General features: G+C 48.9%; 1 protein-coding gene across 4 annotated transcripts in view; it reads left to right on the top strand.

Moving 5' to 3' along the window:
• LCMT2 (leucine carboxyl methyltransferase 2) overlaps nucleotides 1-20,417 on the top strand; it is a 69,672-nt gene that overhangs the window by 15,205 nt on the left and 34,050 nt on the right. For all 4 annotated transcript variants that reach the window (XM_075917309.2, XM_075917313.2, XM_075917311.2 and 1 more), the window contains exons 3-7: nucleotides 3,578-3,659; nucleotides 5,607-5,787; nucleotides 11,473-11,629; nucleotides 12,493-12,682; nucleotides 13,545-13,652. In XM_075917309.2, coding sequence (XP_075773424.2) covers nucleotides 3,578-3,659; nucleotides 5,607-5,787; nucleotides 11,473-11,629; nucleotides 12,493-12,682; nucleotides 13,545-13,652 — 718 coding nt within the window. The remainder of the gene's footprint in view (nucleotides 1-3,577; nucleotides 3,660-5,606; nucleotides 5,788-11,472; nucleotides 11,630-12,492; nucleotides 12,683-13,544; nucleotides 13,653-20,417) is intronic.

Here is a 20,417-nt window from a genome sequence, read left to right on the forward strand (position 1 = left end):
GGACCTCCGCGTACTCTTCAGGACACTGCCCTCTGGCAGTGCCCACTCCAGGGTCTGAGCCCCCCTTCCGGGGGTTGGTATTTATCCTGCTTGCACTCCAAGGGTCCTCCCCTCCCCAAGGCACCTTGTTCTCCCCCCAGAGAACACCCAGTTCCCCTGTATTCACCTTGCCTCAGTGACCCACTGCCAATCTCCATCTAGCCCCTGCCTCAGGGGCTAACTACTTAGGAAGGAATGCTCCACTTAGGAAGGAACAATCAGTTCCATACATACAAGATGGGAAGCGACTGTCTAGGAAGGAGCATGGCGGAAAGGGATCTAGGGGTCATAGTGGACCACAAGTTGAATATGAGTCAACAGTGTGATGCTGTTGCAAAAAAAGCAAATATGATTCTAGGTTGTATCAACAGGTGTGTTGTAAGCAAAACTCGTGAAGTCATTCTGTCGCTCTACTCTGCACTAGTTAGGCCTCAGCTGGAGTACTGTGTCCTGTTCTGGGCGCCACATTTCAAGAAAGATGTGGAGAAATTGGAAAGGGTACAGAGAAGAGCGACAAGAATGATTAAAGGTTTAGAGAACATGACCTATGAAGCCAGGCTTCATGAACTGGGCTTGTTTAGTTTGGAAAAAAGAAGATTAAGGGGGGACATGATAGCGGTTTTCAAATATCTAAAAGGGTGTCACAAGGAGGAAGGCGAAAATTTGTTCCTCTTGGTTTCTGAGGACAGGACAAGGAGTAATGGGCTTAAAGTGCAGCAGGGGAGGTTTAGATTGGACATTAGGAAAAAATTCCTAACTGTCAGGGTGGTCAAATATTGGAATAAATTGCCAAGGGAGGTGGTGGAATCTCCCTCTCTGGAGATATTTAAGAACAGGTTAGATAGACATCTGTCAGGGATGGTGTAGGTGGAGCTTGGTCCTGCCTTGAGGGCGGGGGGCTGGACTCGATGACCTCTCGAGGTCCCTTCCAGTCCTATTAGTCTATGATTCTATGATACTGTTTGTAATGGCCACTCATCACTGGCAAAGAGATGTGGACCTGCTGCCCCTGCCTACCATGGCTGCTTCAGGCCCTGCAGCCTGGGAGCTTGCTTGCCAGAACTTCCCCAGCCCTGCCTGCCTTCCCCAGCCCTGCTCTACCACCAGGGAGCCTCCTGCTTCCCTGGCAGTCAGGTCCCTACTGCTCTCTCTCCAGAGCAGCCATCACTTCTCCCCTCTCTCCAGGAGCCCTTCTTTATATATCCCCCAGTGGGTTCTTCTTAGCCAGAACTGCTTCAGCTGGGGCTTCCCTCTCAGCCCTCATTCAGGACTGGGGTTTTGCCCTTAAAGGGTTAGTGCAGGGCAAACTCCCAGTGCTCGGAGCCACGCCCCACGTTTGGTGCTTTATGTGGTGCTGTGGCTGTACTTTCACTTTAAAGCACTTCTGCAGCAGTGCTTTCATGTTTGAAACGTAGACTTAGCCCCAGTCTCCTTTTCTGTGGTGTGGTAGTAATGGGCCAGGCTTATGTGGGAGGGTCTAGCAGTCGTCAGGAAAATGACACCAAAGAGGCTGGCAGGGAGTCCTGATCAGTTCTGTGCCAGAAGAGGCCCATTGATTTCCAGCATTAGGCACAGCTGACTAGGTTTGTGCTGGGAGCTGGGAATAGGCATGTGTGGTGCTGAGACTAGGAGATGTGGGAGGAGAACACCAGTTGTGATGAATGGGCCATTTTACTTAAGAGACTTAAGTAGGATAGGGTCATAATTCAAAATGATCTGGGCAAACTGGAGAAATACTCTGAGGTAAACAGGATGAAGTTTAAAAAGGACAAATGCAAAGTGCTCCACTTAGGAAGGAACAATCAATTTCACACATAGGCTGTGTCTACACTGGCATGAATTTCCGGAACTGCTTAAAACGGAATGCTATTCCGTTTTAAGTTTTTCCGGAAAAGGAGCGTCTACATTGGCAGGCTGCTTTTCCGGAAAAGCCCTTTTTCCGGAAAAGCGTCTGTGGCCAATGTAGACGCGCTTTTCCGGAAAAGAGCCCCGATCGTCATTTTAGCGATCGGGGCTTTTTTCCGGAAAAGACTACTGGGCTGTCTACACTGGCCCTTTTCCGGAACAGTGTTCTGGAATAAGGACTTATGCCCGAGCGGGAGCAGAATAGTTTTTCCGGAGTAGCGGCTGATTTTGTACAGTAGAGCATCGTTGCTTTTCCGGAAATTCAAGGGCCAGTGTAGACAGCTCGCAGCTTATTCCGGAAAAGCGGCTGATTTTCCAGAATAAGTCGCCCAGTGTAGACACAGCCATACAGAATGGGAAGTGACTGTCTAAGAAGGAGTCCTGCAGAAAAGGATCTAGGGGTAATAGTGGACCACAAGCTAAATATGAGGCAACTGTGTGACGCTGTTGCAAAAAAAGCAAACATGGTTCTGGGATGCATTAACAGGAGTGTTGTGAACAAGACACAAGAAGTCATTCTTCTGCTGTACTCAGCACTGATTAGGCCTCAATTGGAGTATTGTGTCCAGTTCTGTGCACTGCATTTTAGGAAAGATGTGGAGAAATTGGAGAAGGTCCAAAGAAGAGCAACAAGAATGATTAAAGGTCTAGAGAACATGAGCTAGGAGGGAAGACTGAAAGAATTGGGCTTGTTTAGTTTGGAAAGGAGAAGACTGAGAGGGGACATGATAGCAGTTTTCAGGTATTTAAAATAGTGTTGAGGAGTGAGAAAAATTTTTCTCCTTGTCATCTTTGGATAGGACAAGAAGCAATGGGCTTAAACTGCAGCAAGGGAGGTTTAGGTTGGACATGAGGAAAAACGTCCTACCTGTCAGGGTGGTGAAACACTGTAATAAATTGAATAGGAGGGTTGTGGAATCTCCATCATTGGAGATATTTAAGAGCAGGTTAGATAGACATCTATCAGGGATCATCTTTTGCAGGCAAGGGGAATCGTGGGAAGCAGTGGCCCAGTGCATGCAGCTTCTCGCGGTTTCCCTTGGTTGCAAAGGACGAAACGGAGCCAATGGGAGCCGCGAGGCTCTGTGGCCGCGGTGCCAGTAAATAAACAAACCGGGGTGGCCAGTTAATGTGTTTCTGAGAGTGATTCTGCGGAACACTTTCAGAAACACTGGTCTAGACAGTTCTGGGTCCTGCCGTGAGGGCAGGGGACTGGATTTGATGACCTCTTGAGGTCCCTTCCAGTTCTAGTATTCTATTATTCTAGGTTTACCTCACACCCACTCAGCCACCAGCTCTACTCTCCTCTTGGCCCCTTCCTGTCCTCAGGAGGCCTGGGCTGGCCTTTGGAGGGAAGGACAGTAGCAGAGGCAGTTACCAGCTGGAGACAGCAAAGGAAGTAAGCTTCAGACTGCCTGCTCTTCTTCAGGGGCTAGAGTAGGGGGAAGGGGCTATGCATGCTCCTCTTCAGCACAGGGGAATCGCAGAGGTGTGAAATGGAGGAGGCGAGTGAGGTCTTTTGGGAAAGGAATGGGTTCTGAGAGAAGGGAGTGAGGTTCCCATCAGTAGGGGAGTGTGGTATTTTGGAGTGAAAGAGGAAATCTGGGTATAACAGTTGGATTTTGTTTCCTAGGGGCTACTATGTCCGGGCCCAAGCTGTGGATCACTGTGTGCGAGAATTTCTGCTGCGGACTCAAGGTCACCCCAGGAGACAGGTGAATCCTCTGTGGGAGGAGTGCAAGGGCTGAGCTCCCATTGTGGGTCTGGAGAGACATCTCAGGTGTCATATTCTCTGTGCATCCTTCCCAGGAAGGCACAGATGGGTCAATGTCGGGACAGTCATGTGTGCATTGTTCCTATTCCTGTTATGGGACTTTGCCACGCGAGGCTAATGCCCCTGGATGTTGGCACTTAGGGTATGTCTACACTACAGTGCTATTTCGAATTAACTTAATTCAAAATAGTTAATTCAAATAAAGCTAATTCGAAATAACGCATCTATACACAAACACTATTTTGAAATAACGTTTTGCTATTTCGAAATAGCGCGTCCACAGTGAGTGGACACCACAGCACTCGGCCACATGGAGCCAGAGCTTCCCCTGGGCACGCCGGTGCGTCTCGTGGGGTCATTGCCATCAGCTTGGCTGCACTTGCTGCAGGCTGCCATTCGGGTGCTCCATCTGGGGGCTGTCAGGATCCAGGAGGCCCTGAGGGAGAGCGTCCGCCCTGAGGAGCCCTCAGACCCTCCCCAGTCCTCCCCACCGGGGGCTCGTGCCCCATTCCTCTCTCATGTTCTTCCACTTACCCCTCCCTAGCCTCCCTTCCTGATGTCAAATAAAAGACATGTATGTTCAAAAATAGAAACTGGGTTTATTGAACAAAACTGGGGGGGGGGGGGGGAGATGAACCTCTGGGGAGACTGGGAAAAGCAGGTGGAAGAGGGGAAGAGAGAGGGTGGAAGAGGGGAGGGGAAAACCTGGGAGGAGGGTGCTGGAAGAGGGAAGCAAGGGGAAGAAGGGGAAGGGAAATCTCAGGGCTCAGGGTTGGGGGTCTTGCCAGACCAACTTGACTTTCATGCTGACCTGTTCCTGGGTTCGCATGTAGCCTTTGGTGGCCAGGCTGGCAGCTATTCTGCCATAGACGGCCGCATTCCTCCATCTAGTGCGGAGATCATGGTCGTTGGGGGCATCCCCCCCAAACCTGAATAAGGTCCATGATCTCCACCCTGGACCAGGAAGGCCCCCGCCTTCTCCAGCCCCTGTCAGGCTCCTGGGAGCTGGCAGACTGCTCTTGGGGAGCGGTGGAGGGCTGGCTGCCAGTGGCTTGCCGGCCCATGTTTTGGGGCAACTGGGTCATGGGCCCCAGTAGCCACTTTTGGTTCTGGGCTGGCAGGCTTGGAGCTGGCACAGGCACTGTGGCCAGGGTCTACCCCAGTAGTCCCCAACCTTTTGTTGCTGCCGGGCCATGTGCCAGGCGTCCAGGAGTGAGGCTGCTCACACGCCACGCTTCCGGGGGTGGGGCCACGCATGTGCTGTGCGCCGGGGGGTAGGGACCGCCCACGCGTCCTGCATCCGGGGCTGGCACTGCACATGTGCCATGCGCCTGGGGCAGGAGCTGCCCATGCGACCTGAGCCCTGGCCCGGCACCATGCATGTGCCGCGCGCCAGGGGCATGACCAGCCCAGATGTTTCGGCGGGCGCACATAAATGCCCCGGCGGGCGCCATAGTGCCCACGGGCACCGCATTGGGGACCACTGGTCTACCCCTTTAATAGTTCCGGGGCTGGGGGAGAGGAGAGTAAGTTTTTCTGGTTGTGCTCAGAGTGGCCACCAGGGCTCCCTGGAAAGGGCTGGAGGCCCCCTATTTCAAATTAATTGTCTACACAGCACTTAATTCAAAATAGCTATTTCGAATTTGGTGTTACTCCTCGTAGAATGTGGTTTACCAAATTCGAAATAAGGGCTCCACTATTTTGAATTTATTTCGAAATAGCAGTTTGCCTGTGTAGACGCTATTAAAGTTAATTTGAAATAACTGCTGTTATTTCAAATTAACTTTGTAGTGTAGACATACCCTTTGATACTCTGGTGCTTTGTGCCCTGCAAATACTCAGGCTTCTGTCAGAGTTAAATAACATTTCTTGGTTTTTTTTCCTGCAGATTCTCTCTTTCGGTGCTGGCTTTGACTCCCTGTATTTCCGCCTCAAGGATGTGGGTCTTCTGAGTCACACTGTGGTATATGAGGTAGATTTCCCAAGTGTGGCAAGCCGGAAAGCTGCTCTGATCAAGGGTACGAAGGACTTGGCCACTTTCGTGGGAGGAGGTGGAGGGAGAGAATCAGGTATGACATTTCTGGCTATAGCAGGCTCGTTTGAACTGAGTGCAAATTTATCTGTCATCAGATGCAGAGGCAGAGTATATAGGCAGAGAACATAAGAATGGCCATATTGGGTCAGACCAAAGGTCCATCTAGCCCAGTATCCTGTCTGCCAACTGTGGCCAGTGCCAGGTACCCCAGAGGGGGTGGACCGAAGACAATGATCAAGCGATTTTTCTCCTGCCATCCTTCTCCAGCCTTTGACAAACAGAGGCCAGGGGCACCATTTTATCCCCTGGCTAATAGCCTTTTATGGACCTAACCTCCATGAATGTATCTAGCTTTTTTTAAACTCTGTGATAGTCCTAACCTTCACAGCCTCCTCTGGCAAGGAGTTCCACAGGTTGACTGTGAGCTGTGTAAAGAAGAACTTTCTTTTATTAGTTTTAAACCTGCTGCCCATTAATTTCATTTGGTGTCCTCTAGGGTATGTCTACACTACAGCGCTAATTCGAATTAACTTAGTTCGAATTAGTTAATTCGAACTAAGCTAATTTGAACTAACGCATCCAGACTAAAAAACTAGTTGGAATTAGCGTTTTGCTAATTCGAACTAGCATGTCCACATTAAGTGGACCCTGAACCGGGGTTAAGGATGGCCGGAAGCAGTGCCGGCAGGGCATCAGATGAGGACTTAGAGCGTGGAGCTGCTGCCTCAGGCTAGCCGAGGGCTGTGCTTAAAGGGACCCGACCCCCACCCCGGACAGACAGTTCTCAGGGGTTCCCTGCTTGCAAAGCAGTCCTGGCTTGGAGTGCCCTGAGTGCCCACACTGGGCACATCACAGCACTCGGCCATCAGACCGGCTGCACTTGCCGCAGGCTGCCATCTGGGGAGAGGGGGCAACTGGGGGGCTGCAGGAGAGCTTCTACCCCCAGAAGCCCGCAGAGCCAGCCCAGTCCTCCCCATCGGGGGCTCGTACCCCATTCCTCCCTCACCTCCTTCCACTTACCCCTCCCTACCCCCCCCTTCCTGATGTACAAAATAAAGAAAACATGTGGTCAAAAATAGAATCTCTCTTTATTGAACAAAACTCGGGGAGACTGGGAAAAGGAGGTAGGAGAGGGGAAGAGAGAGGGTGGGAGAGGGGAGGGCAACTAAAATGATCAGAGGTTTGGAACAGGTCCCATATGAAGAGAGGCTAAAGAGACTGGGACTTTTCATCTTAGAAAAGAGGAGACTGACGGGGGATAGGATCGAGGTCTATAAAAGCATGAGTGGGGTGTAGAGGGTGCATAAAGAAAAGTTCTTCATTAGTTCCCATAATAGAAGGACTAGAGGACACCAAAGGAAAGGAATGGGTAGCAGGCTTCAAACTAGTAACAGAAAGTTGTTCTTCACAAAGCAAAGAGTCAACCTGTGGAACTCCTTGCTGCAGGAGGCTGTGAAGGCTAGAACTAGAACAGAGTTTACAGAGAAGTGAGATCAAGTGATGGAGGTTGGGTTCATGGAGTGGTATTAGCCAGGGGGTAGGAGTGGTGTCCCTGCCCAAAGTTTGTGGAAGGCTGGAGAGGGATGGCACGAGACAAATGGCTTGGTTACTGTCTTCGGTCCATCCCCTCCAGGGTCCCTAGGGTTGGCCGCTGTCGGCAGACAGGCTACTGGGCTAGATGGACCTTTGGTCTGACCCAGTACGGCCATTGTAAGCTCAGGGCTCAGGGTCGGGGGTCTCAGTGGACCACCTTGATTTTCATGCACACCTGCTCCTGGGTGGCCAGGCTGGCAGCTCTCCTGCCCTAGACGTCCATTTTCCTGTGCCTGGTGCGGAGGTCGTGGACGAGATCCACGATGTCCGCACTAGCCCAGGCGGGTGCCCGCCTCTTGCGGTCCCGGGCAAGCTCCCGGGAGCTGCCAGCCTGGTCCCGGGAAGAGGGGGAGGGCTAGGGGGCATCGAGTGACTGGCTCGAGCCGTGCCAGGTGCAGGGTCTGCTAGCTGGGTGCTGGCAGGCTTGCACCTGGCACGGGCACCGTAGCCAGCCCGTACCCCTTTAAGGGGTCAGGGGCCGGGAGGGGGGCAGACGAGTTTCCCTGGTGTTGGCCAGAGTGGCCACCAGGGAAAGCTGGGGAGGGCTAGCCTCCTACTAGTTCGAATTAAGGGGCTACACACCCCTTAATTAAGGGGCTACACACCCCTTACTAGCCGCCTACTAGTAAGTTCGAACTAGGCTTAGTCCTCTTACAATGAGGTTTACCTAGTTCGAACTAAGCGCTCCGCTAGTTCGAATTAAGTTCGAACTTGCGGAGCGCTAGTGTAGCGCCTATCAAAGTTAATTCAAACTAACGTCCATTAATTCGAATTAACTTTGTAGTGTAGACATACTCCTAGTTCTTATATTATGGGAACAAGTAAATAACTTTTCTTTATTCACCCTCTCCACAGCACTCATGATTTTATAGACCTCTATCATATCCCCCTTCAGTCTCCTCTTTTCTAAACTAAAAAAAACCCCAGTCTTTTTAGCCTCTCCTCATATGGGACCCATTCCAAACCCCTCATCATTTTAGTTGCTCTTTTCTGAACCTTTTCTAATGTCAAAATATCGTTTTTGAGGTGAGGAGACCACATATGTACACAGTATTCAAGATGTGGGCGTACCATAGTTTTATATAGAGGTGGTAAGATATTCTTCGTCTTATTTTCTATCCCTTTTTTTCAATAATTCCAAGCATCCTATTTGCTTTTTTGACTGCTGCTGCACACTGCGTGGACATTTTCAGAGAACTATCCACAATAACTCCAAGATCTCTTTCCTGATTAGTTATAGCTAAATTAGCCCCCATCATATTGTATGTATAGTTGGGGTTATTTTTTCCAACGTGCATTACTTTACACTTATCAACATGAAATTTCATTTGCCATTTTGTTGTCCAGTCACTCAGTTTGGTGAGATCTTTTTGAAGTTCTTCACAGTCTGCTTTGGTCTTGACTATCTTGAACAGTTTAGTATCGTCCGCAAACTTTGCCACCTCACTGCTCACCCCTTTCTTTAGATCGTTTATGAATAAGTTGAATAGGATTGTTCCTAGGACTGAACCTTGGGGAACACCACTAGTTACCCCTCTCCATTCTGAAAATTTACCCTTTATTCCTACCCTTTCTTTCATGTCTTTTAACTAGTTCTCAATCCATAAAAGGATCTACCCTCTTATCCCATGACAACGTAATTTACATAATAGCCTTTGGTGAGGGACCTTGTCAAAGGCTTTCTGAAAATCTAAGTCTATTATATCTACTGGATCCCCCTTATCCACATGTTTGTTAACCCCTCCAAAGAACTCTAATAGATTAGTAAGACATGATTTCCCTTTACAGAAACCATGTTGACTTTCTTCTACGTGTCTGACAATTTTATTCTTTACTATTGTTTCAGTAAATTTGCCCGGTACCGACGTTAGATTTACTGTCCTGTAATTGCCAGGGTCGCTTCTAGAGCCCTTTTAAAATATTGGCGTTATGTTAGCGGTCTTCCAGTCCTTGGGTACAGAAGCTGATTTAAAGGATATGTTACAAACCACGGTTAATAGTTCTGCAATTTCCCATTTGAGTTCTTTCAGAACCCTTGGGTGAATACCATCCAGTCCCGGTGATTTTTTCCTGTTAAGTCTTTCTATTTGTTCCAAAACCTTCTCTAATGATACTTTAGTCTGGGACAGTTCCTCAGATTCATCACCCACAAAGGATGGTGCAGGTTTTGGAATCTCCCTAAGGGTACGTCTACACTACAGCATTAATTCGAGTTAACTTAATTCAAAATAGTTAATTCGAATTAAGCTAATTTGAATTAACGCATCTGCACACAAAACCTAGTGGACCCTGAATCGAAGTTAAGGATAGCCGGAACCGGTACCGGCAGGGCATCAGTTTAGGACTTAGTGTATGGGGCTGCTACCTGAGGCTAACTGAGCTCTGTGCTTAAAGGGACCCTAACCCCACCCCCGGACAGACAGTTCTCAGGGTTCCCCGCTTGCTTGTCTACCTCGATGAGGGACAGCAAAGCAGTCTTGTCTTGGTGTGCCCTGAGTGCCCGCACTTGGGACACCACAGCACTCGGCCACATACCCCACTGGGTATGCCGGTGTATCTCGTGGGGTTGTTGTCATCAGCCCGGCTGTACTTGCTGCAGGCTGCCATCTGGGGGCTTCATCAGGAGGCTGTCAGGATCCAGGAAGCCCTGTGGGAGATCATCCACCCTGAGGAGCCCTCAGAGCCACCCCGGTCCTCCCCACCGGGGGCTCGTGCCCCATTCCTCCCTCACGTTCTTCCACTTACCCCTCCCTAGCCCCCCTTCCTGATGTCAAATAAAAGACACGTATGTTCAAAAATAGAAACTGGGTTTATTGAACAAAACTGGGGGGGGGGGAGATGAACCTCTGGGGAGACTGGAAAAAGGAGGTGGGAGAGGGGCGGAGAGAGGGTGGAAGAGGGGAGGGGGAAACCTGGGAGGAGGGTGCTGGAAGGGGGAAGCAAGGGGAAGAAGGGGGAGGGAAAGCTCAGGGCCCAGGGTTGGGGGTCTCTCCGGACCAACCTGATTTTCATGCAAACCTGCTCCTGGGATCACGTGGCCTTTGGTGGCCAGGCTGGCAGCTATCCTGCCATAGATGGCCACATTCCTCCATCTAGTGCGGAGATCATGGACGTTGGGGGCATCCCCCCCAAACCTGAATAAGGTCCATGATCTCCAACCTGGACCAGGAAGGCCCCCGCCTTCTCCAGCCCCTGTCAGGCTCCTGGGAGCTGGCAGACTGCTCCTGGGGAGTGGTGGAGGGCTGGCTGCCAGTGGCTTGCTGGCTTATGTTTTGGGGCCATTGCGTCAGGGGCAGTGTCTGCTGGCTCTGGGCTGGCAGGCTTGGAGCTGGCACAGGCACTGTGGTCAGAGTCTACCCCTTTAAGGGCTCCCAGGAGGTAGGGGAGGAAGAGGAGTGTTCTTGGTTGAGGCCGGAGTGGCCACTAGGGCGCCCTGGGAAGGCTGGAGGCCCTCTATTTTGAAATGTCTACACAGCACTTATTTCTAATTGGCGTTATTCCTTGTGGAATGAGGTTTACCAGTTTTGAAATAGCGGTTGGCTGTGTAGACATACCCTAAGAGAAGTCTCTGTCCGATCCACGTGCTCCTCCACACCAATTGGCTTTCCGCCATCTCTTAGTTTAAAAACCTCTCTACAATCTTTTTACTGTTTAGTGCCAGGAGTCTGGATCCACCCTGGTTTAGGTGGAACCCATCCTTCCTGTATAGGCTCCCCCATCTCCAAAGTTTCCCCAGTTCCTAATAAATCTAAACCCCTCCTCCCTACACCATCATCTCATCCACACATTGAGACTCTGAAGTTCTGCCTGCCTACCTGGCCCTGCACTTGGAACAGGAAGCATTTCTGAGAATGCCACCATAGAGCTTGCAGAGGGGATGGTGGGAATACACTAGTTTACCCCATCCTTTTGCAGGCCATTCTTGATAATGCCCCTCTGTGGCCTGTTTGTGATAGGAGTCTGGCCCAGGTTTTCCCAGTCTCCTGCTCCAACATGCTATCAGTGGGGGTGGAGTACTCTTGAGAGTGGGTTGTCTCATGTGGGTGTTCCTGTCACTTCTGCTGCTGTCAGCATATCAGCTAAGGGTCAGTGTTGTAATGAGGGTATCTCAATTGTTTTCTCCTAGGAGCCATGAGCTTTGCTGGGGAGGATTATAAATTGCTGGGAGTAGACTTATCGGAGCTGCCTAAGCTGGAGCAAGCCTTGACAGAAGCAGGCCTGGACCCAGAGGTTCCTACCATGCTCTTAGCAGAAGTGGTGCTTACTTACATGGAGATCAGCAGGTTGGTTGGCTCACTTTCTTCCCTGTAAGCTAGGGGCCTAAGCAAGAGCAGTGAGGGTGAGAGTTAGTATCAGGGGGTATTCTACACTACCCTCCTAGTTCGAACTAGGAGGGTAATGTAGGCATACCGCACTTGCAAATGAAGCCCGGGATTTGAATTTCCCGGGCTTCATTTGCATAAGCGGGGCACCGCCATTTTTAAATCCCCGCTGCTTCGAACCCCGTGCAGCGCGGCTACACGGGGCTCGAACTAGGTAGTTCGGACTAGGTTCCTATTCCGAACTACCGTTACTCCTCGTGAAATGAGGTGTACCGGTAGTTCGGAATAGGCACCCTAGTCCGAACTACCTAGTTTGAGCCCCATGTAGCCGCGCTGCACGGGGTTCGAAGCAGCGGGTATTTAAAAATGGCGGCGCCCCGCTTATGCAAATGAAGCCCAGGAAATTCAAATCCCGGGCTTCATTTGCAAGTGCGGTATGCCTACATTACCCCGCTAGTTCGAACTAGCGGGGTAGTGTAGACATACCCTGAGAGTGATGAGTCTGATCCTGGAGACTTGTCTCTAGGGGCTTTTGGCTGGTTGCAGGTGAATTGTGGAAGCCACTGGCAGCTGTCTAGTTAGAGACAGGTGATATGCAGGACTATCTCGCAAATGGAAATGGCTCTTTCTTGGTCCTTGCAGCTCCTAGAGCCATTCTGAGCAGCTGGGTGAGGGCTCTCTGCTCCGTGCTCTTCTCTCCAAATAGTAGAAGAACCTCCAGTGGCACCCTCTGTGGGTGTGCAGGAAACAGTCTGGTGCCTGCTCCCATCCTCGCTGGGGCCACAGCCCTCTCGATTTCTCACCTCTGCCTGTGGCTTTCGCAGGTCAGATGCTTTGATCCAGTGGGCAGCTCAGCACTTCTCCTGCGCACAGTTTGTGCTCTATGAGCAGATACACCCTGAAGACCCCTTTGGTTTCATCATGCAGCAGCACTTCAGCCGGCTGAACTCTGTGCTTCATGCTCTGGCCCAGTATCCCAATTGTGAGGCGCAGAGGAGACGCTTTCTCCAAAGGGTAAGTGGCTATGGTCCTGGAGCAGGTCATGGTTCTGCACCATCTGGGAAGGAGCATAACCTCAGAACCACCGGCATGATCCCACAGGCCTTTGGTATGGGTTGGTTAGAACCAGGCTGGGGACAAGAGGCACTGCGTGGCCCTCTCTCCTCATGCAGACTTACAGAGCACCTTCCTTTGTCTGACAGCTCTCTCTGTGCAAAGGCTAGTACATTGTTCCTTGTAGTGAAGCTGCACCATGTGAGGATCCCACAAGTTCAGGATCTATGAGCCGGGGTGTAATGAGTGTCGACTCTGAGCTGGTCACAGCAACATACTGAGGATGTGTACTTTGCAGCCGGGTATGCCCCCACCATGGGGACTGAGCCATTCGTTTTCAGGCCAGTCAGTTGAGTGGGAATCTAGCCAGCATTGCCAGTCTGAATATGTATGGGTATGTCTACACTAGCTCGTTAATTCGAGCTAGGTAGGCAAATGAGGCAACCCGAGTTGCAAATGAAGCCCGGGATTTAAATATCCCGGGCTTTATTTGCATGTTCCCGTCCAGTCGCCATTTTGAAATTTCACTAGCCCGAACTCACTGCCGCGCGGCTATGCACGGCAGTGAAAAGTTAATTCGAACTAAGTCCTTAGTTCGAATGAACTGTTACTCCTCATTCCATGAGAACGGAGGATATGTAAATCCCAGGCTTCATTTGCAACTCCGGTCGCCTCATTTGCCTACATAGCTCAAATTAACGAGCTAGTATAGAATACCCTTTGTGAGTCCGTCACAGGGGGAGGGATTGGGTGAAGACCCTGTGGTGAGGGGGTGGAGTGGGTTGTGGTTGTCTCCCTGAGGGAATGTGGGTCTCTCTTTTAGGGCTGGACCGAGTGCAGTGTCATTGATATGAATGAGTTCTACGTCGGCTTTATCCCTGAAGATGAACGACAGAGAGTGCAGGCTCTGGAGCCCTTTGATGAATATGAGGTAACGTTTCCCTTCCTTCTTACACCAGGGGCATGGCTCTAATGGGCTGTGCACCTGTAGCTTCCCTTATGGCCATGGAGCTGGCTGCACAGATGCTAGGGAAATAGGTATTACTGAATAGACAGAAAAGGCCCTGGGAATCTGAGACCAAATTAACATGGAGCCCACAGGGAAGCTGCTCATGAAGCTGGGACAGGCAGCAGAAGTTCTGGCCTTTTAATATATGTTCTTCTTTGAGTGATTGCTCATTTCAATTCCAAGTAGGTGTGTGTACGCCACGTGCATAGTCATCCGTTTTTTCCCATACCAGTACTCATCCACCAGCCGTGGAGCCCCCTGGGCTAGCGCCATTATAGTGTTGTATACTGCTGACCCTTCCCCCTCTCAGTGTTTTCCTTAGCTCAGAGATGGGCAAAATATGGCCTGCTGGCCAAATCAGACTCGCCCCTCCTTCGGATCTGGTCTGCCACCATCCAGTGAGAACCCCAGGCAGGCTCCCTGCCTGCTGTGCTGCTCGCAAGCTGCTCAAAGTAGCCTGATACGGGAACCACGTGCATCTCTGTGCACTCCTGGATGAGGGGTTTTATGCACTGCCTCCACCCCCAGCACAATCTTGCAGCTCCCATTAGTCGAAACCAAATTAACATGGCTGCTGACTGGGAACTGCTTAAGGGAAGTGCCTCCCAGCCAGAGCCTGCACCCACCCTCTTTTCCCAGCCCTCTGCATGCCATCCTGCATCCCTGCCCCAGGTCACAACCCCTGCATTCCTTCCTACATCCGTTCCTCCTGGTCATCTGTCCCAGACCCTGCACCTACTTCTGCATCCTAATCCTCTGCCCCAGGTCGCAACCCCTTCCTTCACCCAAACTCCTTCCTGGACTCCATACCCCCTTCTACACCGCAGTCCCCTAGCTTGAGATCCATTCTGCACCCAACCTCTGTCTATACTCTGCATCCTCTCTATAAGTAAAGTAAAAGTGTAGCCCTTGACCACTTACCCAATTCTTGGGAGTTGCCCTCAGTCAGAATTTATTGCCCACATCTGCCCTAGCCTATAGTTTATGGTAGTCTAAATAGATCGTGTAAAATAGTTCTTTTCTAGTGGAGAATATGTGATGCTTAAACGAAGCATACGAGATCTTTTATAGGGGAAAAGGCAGTATGCCGCATTTATTGAGAATACAACAGTTGCATATGCTTTTCAGTCACACACACAAAACATCATGCACACACAGTCTTGCCAGATGATGTCATAGTTACCAGTCCAGAGTCGGTGTCAATCTAGTGGCCAGCTAGGTCGAACACAGGGGAGAGCAGGGCCTTTGTTGGTCGCTATCCGATGCTCCTCTGGGGATGGTGGCAGACAAACCCAAAGTTCCATAGCAAGGCACCTTGCTTTTATCATCTTTTTCTCTGTTGAAATCCATGGATTCCGCTCTGTCAGCTTGTGACTAGAATGTTATCTTGTTGATGTCAATCGTTCCCAAACATCTTCCAAGGCTCATCCTGTAATCAGTCGTCTTTTGGGGGTGCCCGCTCCGCTTCAAGGTTCATCAATCTGCCAATCCTCTCGTGAGTAGGGGGCACACATCGATGGTTATAAATGGCTTCTTTGCAGCCAGGTTGTCTTGTGTTCTGGCCTTCACCCACACTCGCTCACCCCTTTTCTCTGGCCATCTGGTTCTAAGCAATATAACTTTACATCTTATCTCGACACATTCACACTCCTCTCACACACATGAGCAATGTTACAAGGGCTTTCAAGGTTACATAGATCTGCATCGAGCAAAGCAAAGAGGCGTTGTAAATCAAACAATTAAGGCTTGACCTTCAACATTTTTCTAATCTTATTAACACAGACACAATACCTAGAACTGTCTTTCCACTTAGGCCCATCTACTAAACTCACTTTTAGGGCAAAGGAATAGACATTTAACTAAAAGGACTTAATTCAAAAAAATACTAAATATATATTGCTATATTATGGCTACATTATTAGACTCATTACTATATTACTAAACCTAAAATACAAATATAAAAAAAAATAAAGCTTTCAATCCTAACAAGTATTCCTGTCTTCTCCTTCCCTGTGGACTGGGACATGCCCTGGTCCCTCGGCTTTAAACCGTACAAAAAGAATCTGATGTGGAGGGGTGAAGCAACCCCGCCCTTACCTGGGGCCTGAGGAGTCTTGGGAGCCGAGGCTGGCCGGCACCCGCCATGGCAGGGAAGTGGCGGGGCTGAATTTAGAAGCCCCATTCGGGGAAGGGGGAGGGGCCGCATTGGAAGCAAGAGCCCAGAGGGCAGCCGCAGACGCGGCGCTGGGGGATGATGTCATACGCCGATGTGGTGTGACGTCAAGCCGGCACCGGGGAATGAGCGACGGAGATGGGGAGCGGGAGCCTGCGTGATGTCACCCGCCGAACTCAGGGGCGGGGATAAAGGGCGCCAGCACAGAAGGTGAGGGGAGGCCAGGAGGAGAAGGTCGCCAGGGCTGGGACGGGACGTCCCGCCCTATGGGAAAAGAGAGGAGACTTGGACCGCAGAGGTAGGAAGTGGCCCAGGGCGGGGTTGCGAAGCCCGTGACAAACGAGTTTAGGAGCCTTTCCCCCATTTGCTAGGTTAGGGAGTCGGGCTCCCTGCCTTAGGGCCCTGGGCCAGGACTCGGGAGAGTGGATGGGTCTGAATCCCCCTACTCCGCCATCGGAGGTTGGATATTGGTGCCCAGGCCAGTGTGATTGCTCACTGGGTGTAGTTGTCAAACAAAAGCCGAACAGGGACATGTACCGTGGCAGGTCATGAAAGTGACGGATAGCACAATAAAACGGGTGGTTGAATAAGACACAAGTCAGAATTTCTTACATCTGACACATCAGAAAAGGTCACACAAATAAACAGTGACAAGTTTTTAAAGTGCTTGTACACAAATGCTGGAAGTCTAAATAAGATGGGTGAACTAGAGTGCCTTGTGTTAAAGGAGGATATTGATATAATCACAGAAGCCTGGTAGAGTGAGGACAATCAATGGGACACAATCATATCGCAGTGTGCATGTCCTAGTCCATAAGGAAGGATAAGAGAGGAATACTCCCCACTAGAAAAGAACTATTTACACAATCTAAAGAACTCTTAAGTAATTAATTATCAACTATTTAGACTACAAAAACTATAGGCTAGGGCAGATGTTCTTTGCCACCTCACTGTTTACCCCTTTCTCTAGATCATTTATAAGTAAGTTGAATAGGATGGGTCCCAGGTGTGACGGACCCAGTCGGGTCTGGGCACAGCTGAGGGCGTCCGCTTAGAGCGAATCGCTCAAACTCGGGGCTCCTTACAGCCCCAGACTGGAGACCTTCCCAAATAGGCCACAAACCAGTCACACCAAGCGCTTCAGCTTCCAATCTGGCCAGCCAGAAGCCTCATGAGCAAAACCTCTCTGACACCCCAGCTCTCCCTGTGCCCCAATCAGCCCTGGGCCTAACACACAGGTGAGGGTTTATAGAACCCAATCTCACCTTCCCTGAACAGTGATAGAAATGTAGCCGCGTTAGTCTGGGGTAGATGAAGCAAAATGCAGGACAATGTAGCACTTTAAAGACTAACAAGATGGTTTATTAGATGATGAGCTTTCGTGGGCCAGACCCACTTCCTCAGATCAAATAGTGGAAGAAAGTAGTCACAACCATATATACCAAAGGATACAATTAAAAAAAATGAACACATATGAAAAGGACAAATCACATTCCCTGAACAGGTTCTTCCAGTCCCAAAAAAACAGCCACAGATCCCAGTTAATTTACACTCTGGCTCTTACCCACCAGATCACACTGAGCCAATTCTTTAGCATCTAAAATCTAAAGGTTTATTACTAAAAGAAAGAAAAGCATGAGAGTACGGTTGTTAAAGGATCCTATTACATGCATTACATGCATCGAATCACCCAGTTCTTGATACAGGCGCTTAGCAGAGATGTTATAAACAGCTATCTTAAAAGTCTCTGGTGTACATCCTATATCAGGATGGGTCCACGGTTCTTTCCCGCTCGTTGTTCCCTGCAAGGCTGCATCTGGGATCAGGAGCTGAACTCAAGACAAGATGGAGGGTGCCACATGGCACTTATATATCTTCCCTGGCATCTCTCTGGCCAGAGAAGGTCACATGGTCAAACGACCTATCCCTGTGTCCCATGCTGGCAGCCCTTTGATCCTGCCTGATTTGCAGGTGTCAGTCACATTCCTGAGGTGTGTACTGGCACCTAGAGCTTCATTGACTCCTTGCTAATTAGCATAGCCATTGGCTGAGCATTTCTTGCCCATTGCTCAGCCACAGACAGAGCAGTTTTTAACTCCACATACAGATATCATCCAAGTAAATGAATAACACATACAGAATCAGTAGAACGCAAGTTTTCATGTGACACCTCCTATGGCACACTTTGTATATACTTTGGGGCAAATACCCCCCCCCACACATTGGTGCAGCAGTGATCTGGCTGCTCCCCTTAAAATCCAGTAATGTGACACCAGGACAGATGCTTGCAGGAGAGGTCACCCCACTAGTTACCTCTCACCACTCTGAAAACTTCCCATTTATTCCTACTCTTTGTTTCCTGTCTTTTAACCAGTTCTCAATCCATGAAAGGATCTTCCCTCTTATGCCATGACAACTTAATTTACATAAAAGCCTTTGGTGAGGGACCTTGTCAAAGGTTTTCTGGAAATCTAAGTACACTATATCTACTGGATCCCCCTTATCCACTTGTTTGTTGACCCCTTCAAAGAACTTTAATAGATTAGTAAAGCATGATTTCCCTTTACAGAAACCATGTTGACTTTCCCCCAACAAATTATGTTCTATGTGTCTGACAATTTTATTCTTTACTATTGTTTCAACTAATTTGCCCTGTACTGACGTTAGACATAGCGGTCTGTAATTGCTGGGATTGCTTCTAGAGCCCTTTTTAAATATTGGCGTTACATTAGCTATCTTCCAGTCATTGGGTACAGAAGCTGATTTAAAGGATAGGTTACAAACCAAATTCTTCAATTTCCCATTTGAGTTCTTTCAGAACTCTTGGGTGAATGCCATCTGGTCCCAGTGACTTGTTACTGTTAAGTTTATCAATTAATTCCAAAACCTCCTCTAATGATACTTCAGTCTGTGACAATACCTTAGATTTGTCACCTACAAAGGACGGGTCAGGTTTGGGAATCTCCTTAACATTCTCAGCTGTGAAGACTGAAGCAAAGAATTCATTTAGTTTCTCCACAATGACTTTATCGTCTTTAAGTGTTCCTTTTGTATCTTGATCGTCCAGGGGCCCCACTGGTTATCGGGCTTCCGGCTTCTGAGGTACTTAAAAAACATTTTGTTATTACCTTTAGAGTTTTTGACTAGCTGTTCTTCAAACTCCTTTTTGGCTTTTCTTTTACATTTTTACACTTAATTTGGCAGTGTTTATGCTCCTTTCTATTTTCCTCACTAGGATGTGACTTCCACTTTTTAAAAGATGCCTTTTTATCTCTCATGGCTTCTTTTACATGGTTGTTAAGCCACGGTGGTTCTTTTTTAGTTCTTTTACTGTGTTTTTTAATTCGGGGTATACATTTTAGTTGGACCTCTATTATGGTGTTTTTGAATGAGGGCCAAGAGGATGCCAGTGAGGGCTTCATCTTCCTCTTCCCCAAAGAGGTGATGGGAGTTTCAGCCACATCTTTTTTGCCCATGGACAGCAGGGTCCACCATGAGCTACTGCTTGGGTCTTTAGGCTGAGAAGGTCGTGAAAGATCTCAACCTCATGGTTGATACCTTTGCCCTAGAGGGACTCTCTAGGATGGCATTAACCTTTATGAAGACAGTATTCAACACCACAAAGCCCCCTGAAGACTCTGGCCCTCATTCCTCCCAAGTGAAAGGAATGAAGAGGAAATAAGTTAGTTAAGACCAAAGCAGACTGTGAAGAGTTTCAAAAAGATCTCACCAAACTAAGTGACTGGGCAACAAAACGGCAAATGAAATTTCATGCTGATAAATGTAAAGTAATGCACAATGGAAAAAATAATCCCAACTATATATACAGTATGATGGGGACTAATTTGGCTACAGCTACTCAAGAGAGAGATCTTGGAGTCACTGTAGATAGTTCTCTGAAAACATCCACTCAGTGCGCAGTAGCAGTCAAAAAAAGCAAATAGAATGTTAGGAGTCATTAAAAAAGGAATAGAGAATAAGACAGAAAATATCTTATAGCCTCTATATAAAGCCATGGGACGCCCACATCTTGAATACTGCATACAGATGTGGTCTCCTCATCTCAAAAAAGATATACAGCTGGTCCCCGAGTTATGAATGCATCGACTTATGACCCTTTGTATTTACGACCATCCTCCTATACAGCCAGAACCCAAGTTACGAACGAAATCTGCACTTAAGAACGTCTGTGAATGTAGTCTGACTTACGAACTGATCGAGTTATGACCTAGTGTTTGGTACGTAACTCATTCGTAAGTCAGGGACTGGCTGTACTGGCATTAGAAAGTGTTCAGAGAAGGGCAACTAAAATGATTAGGGTTTTGGAACGGGTCCCATATGAGGAGAGATTAAAAAGACTAGGACTTTTCAGCTTGTAAAAGAGGAGACTAAGGGGGATATGATAGAGGTATATAAAATCATGAGTGGTTTGGAGAAAGTGAATAAGGAAAAGTTATTTACTTGTTCCCACAATATAAGAGCTAGGGGTCACTAAATGAAATTAATAGGCAGCA

The sequence above is a fragment of the Pelodiscus sinensis genome, chromosome 1 (genome assembly GCF_052426305.1).
Source record: "Pelodiscus sinensis isolate ZL-2025 chromosome 1, ASM5242630v1, whole genome shotgun sequence".
Taxonomy (NCBI): Eukaryota; Metazoa; Chordata; order Testudines; family Trionychidae; genus Pelodiscus; species Pelodiscus sinensis.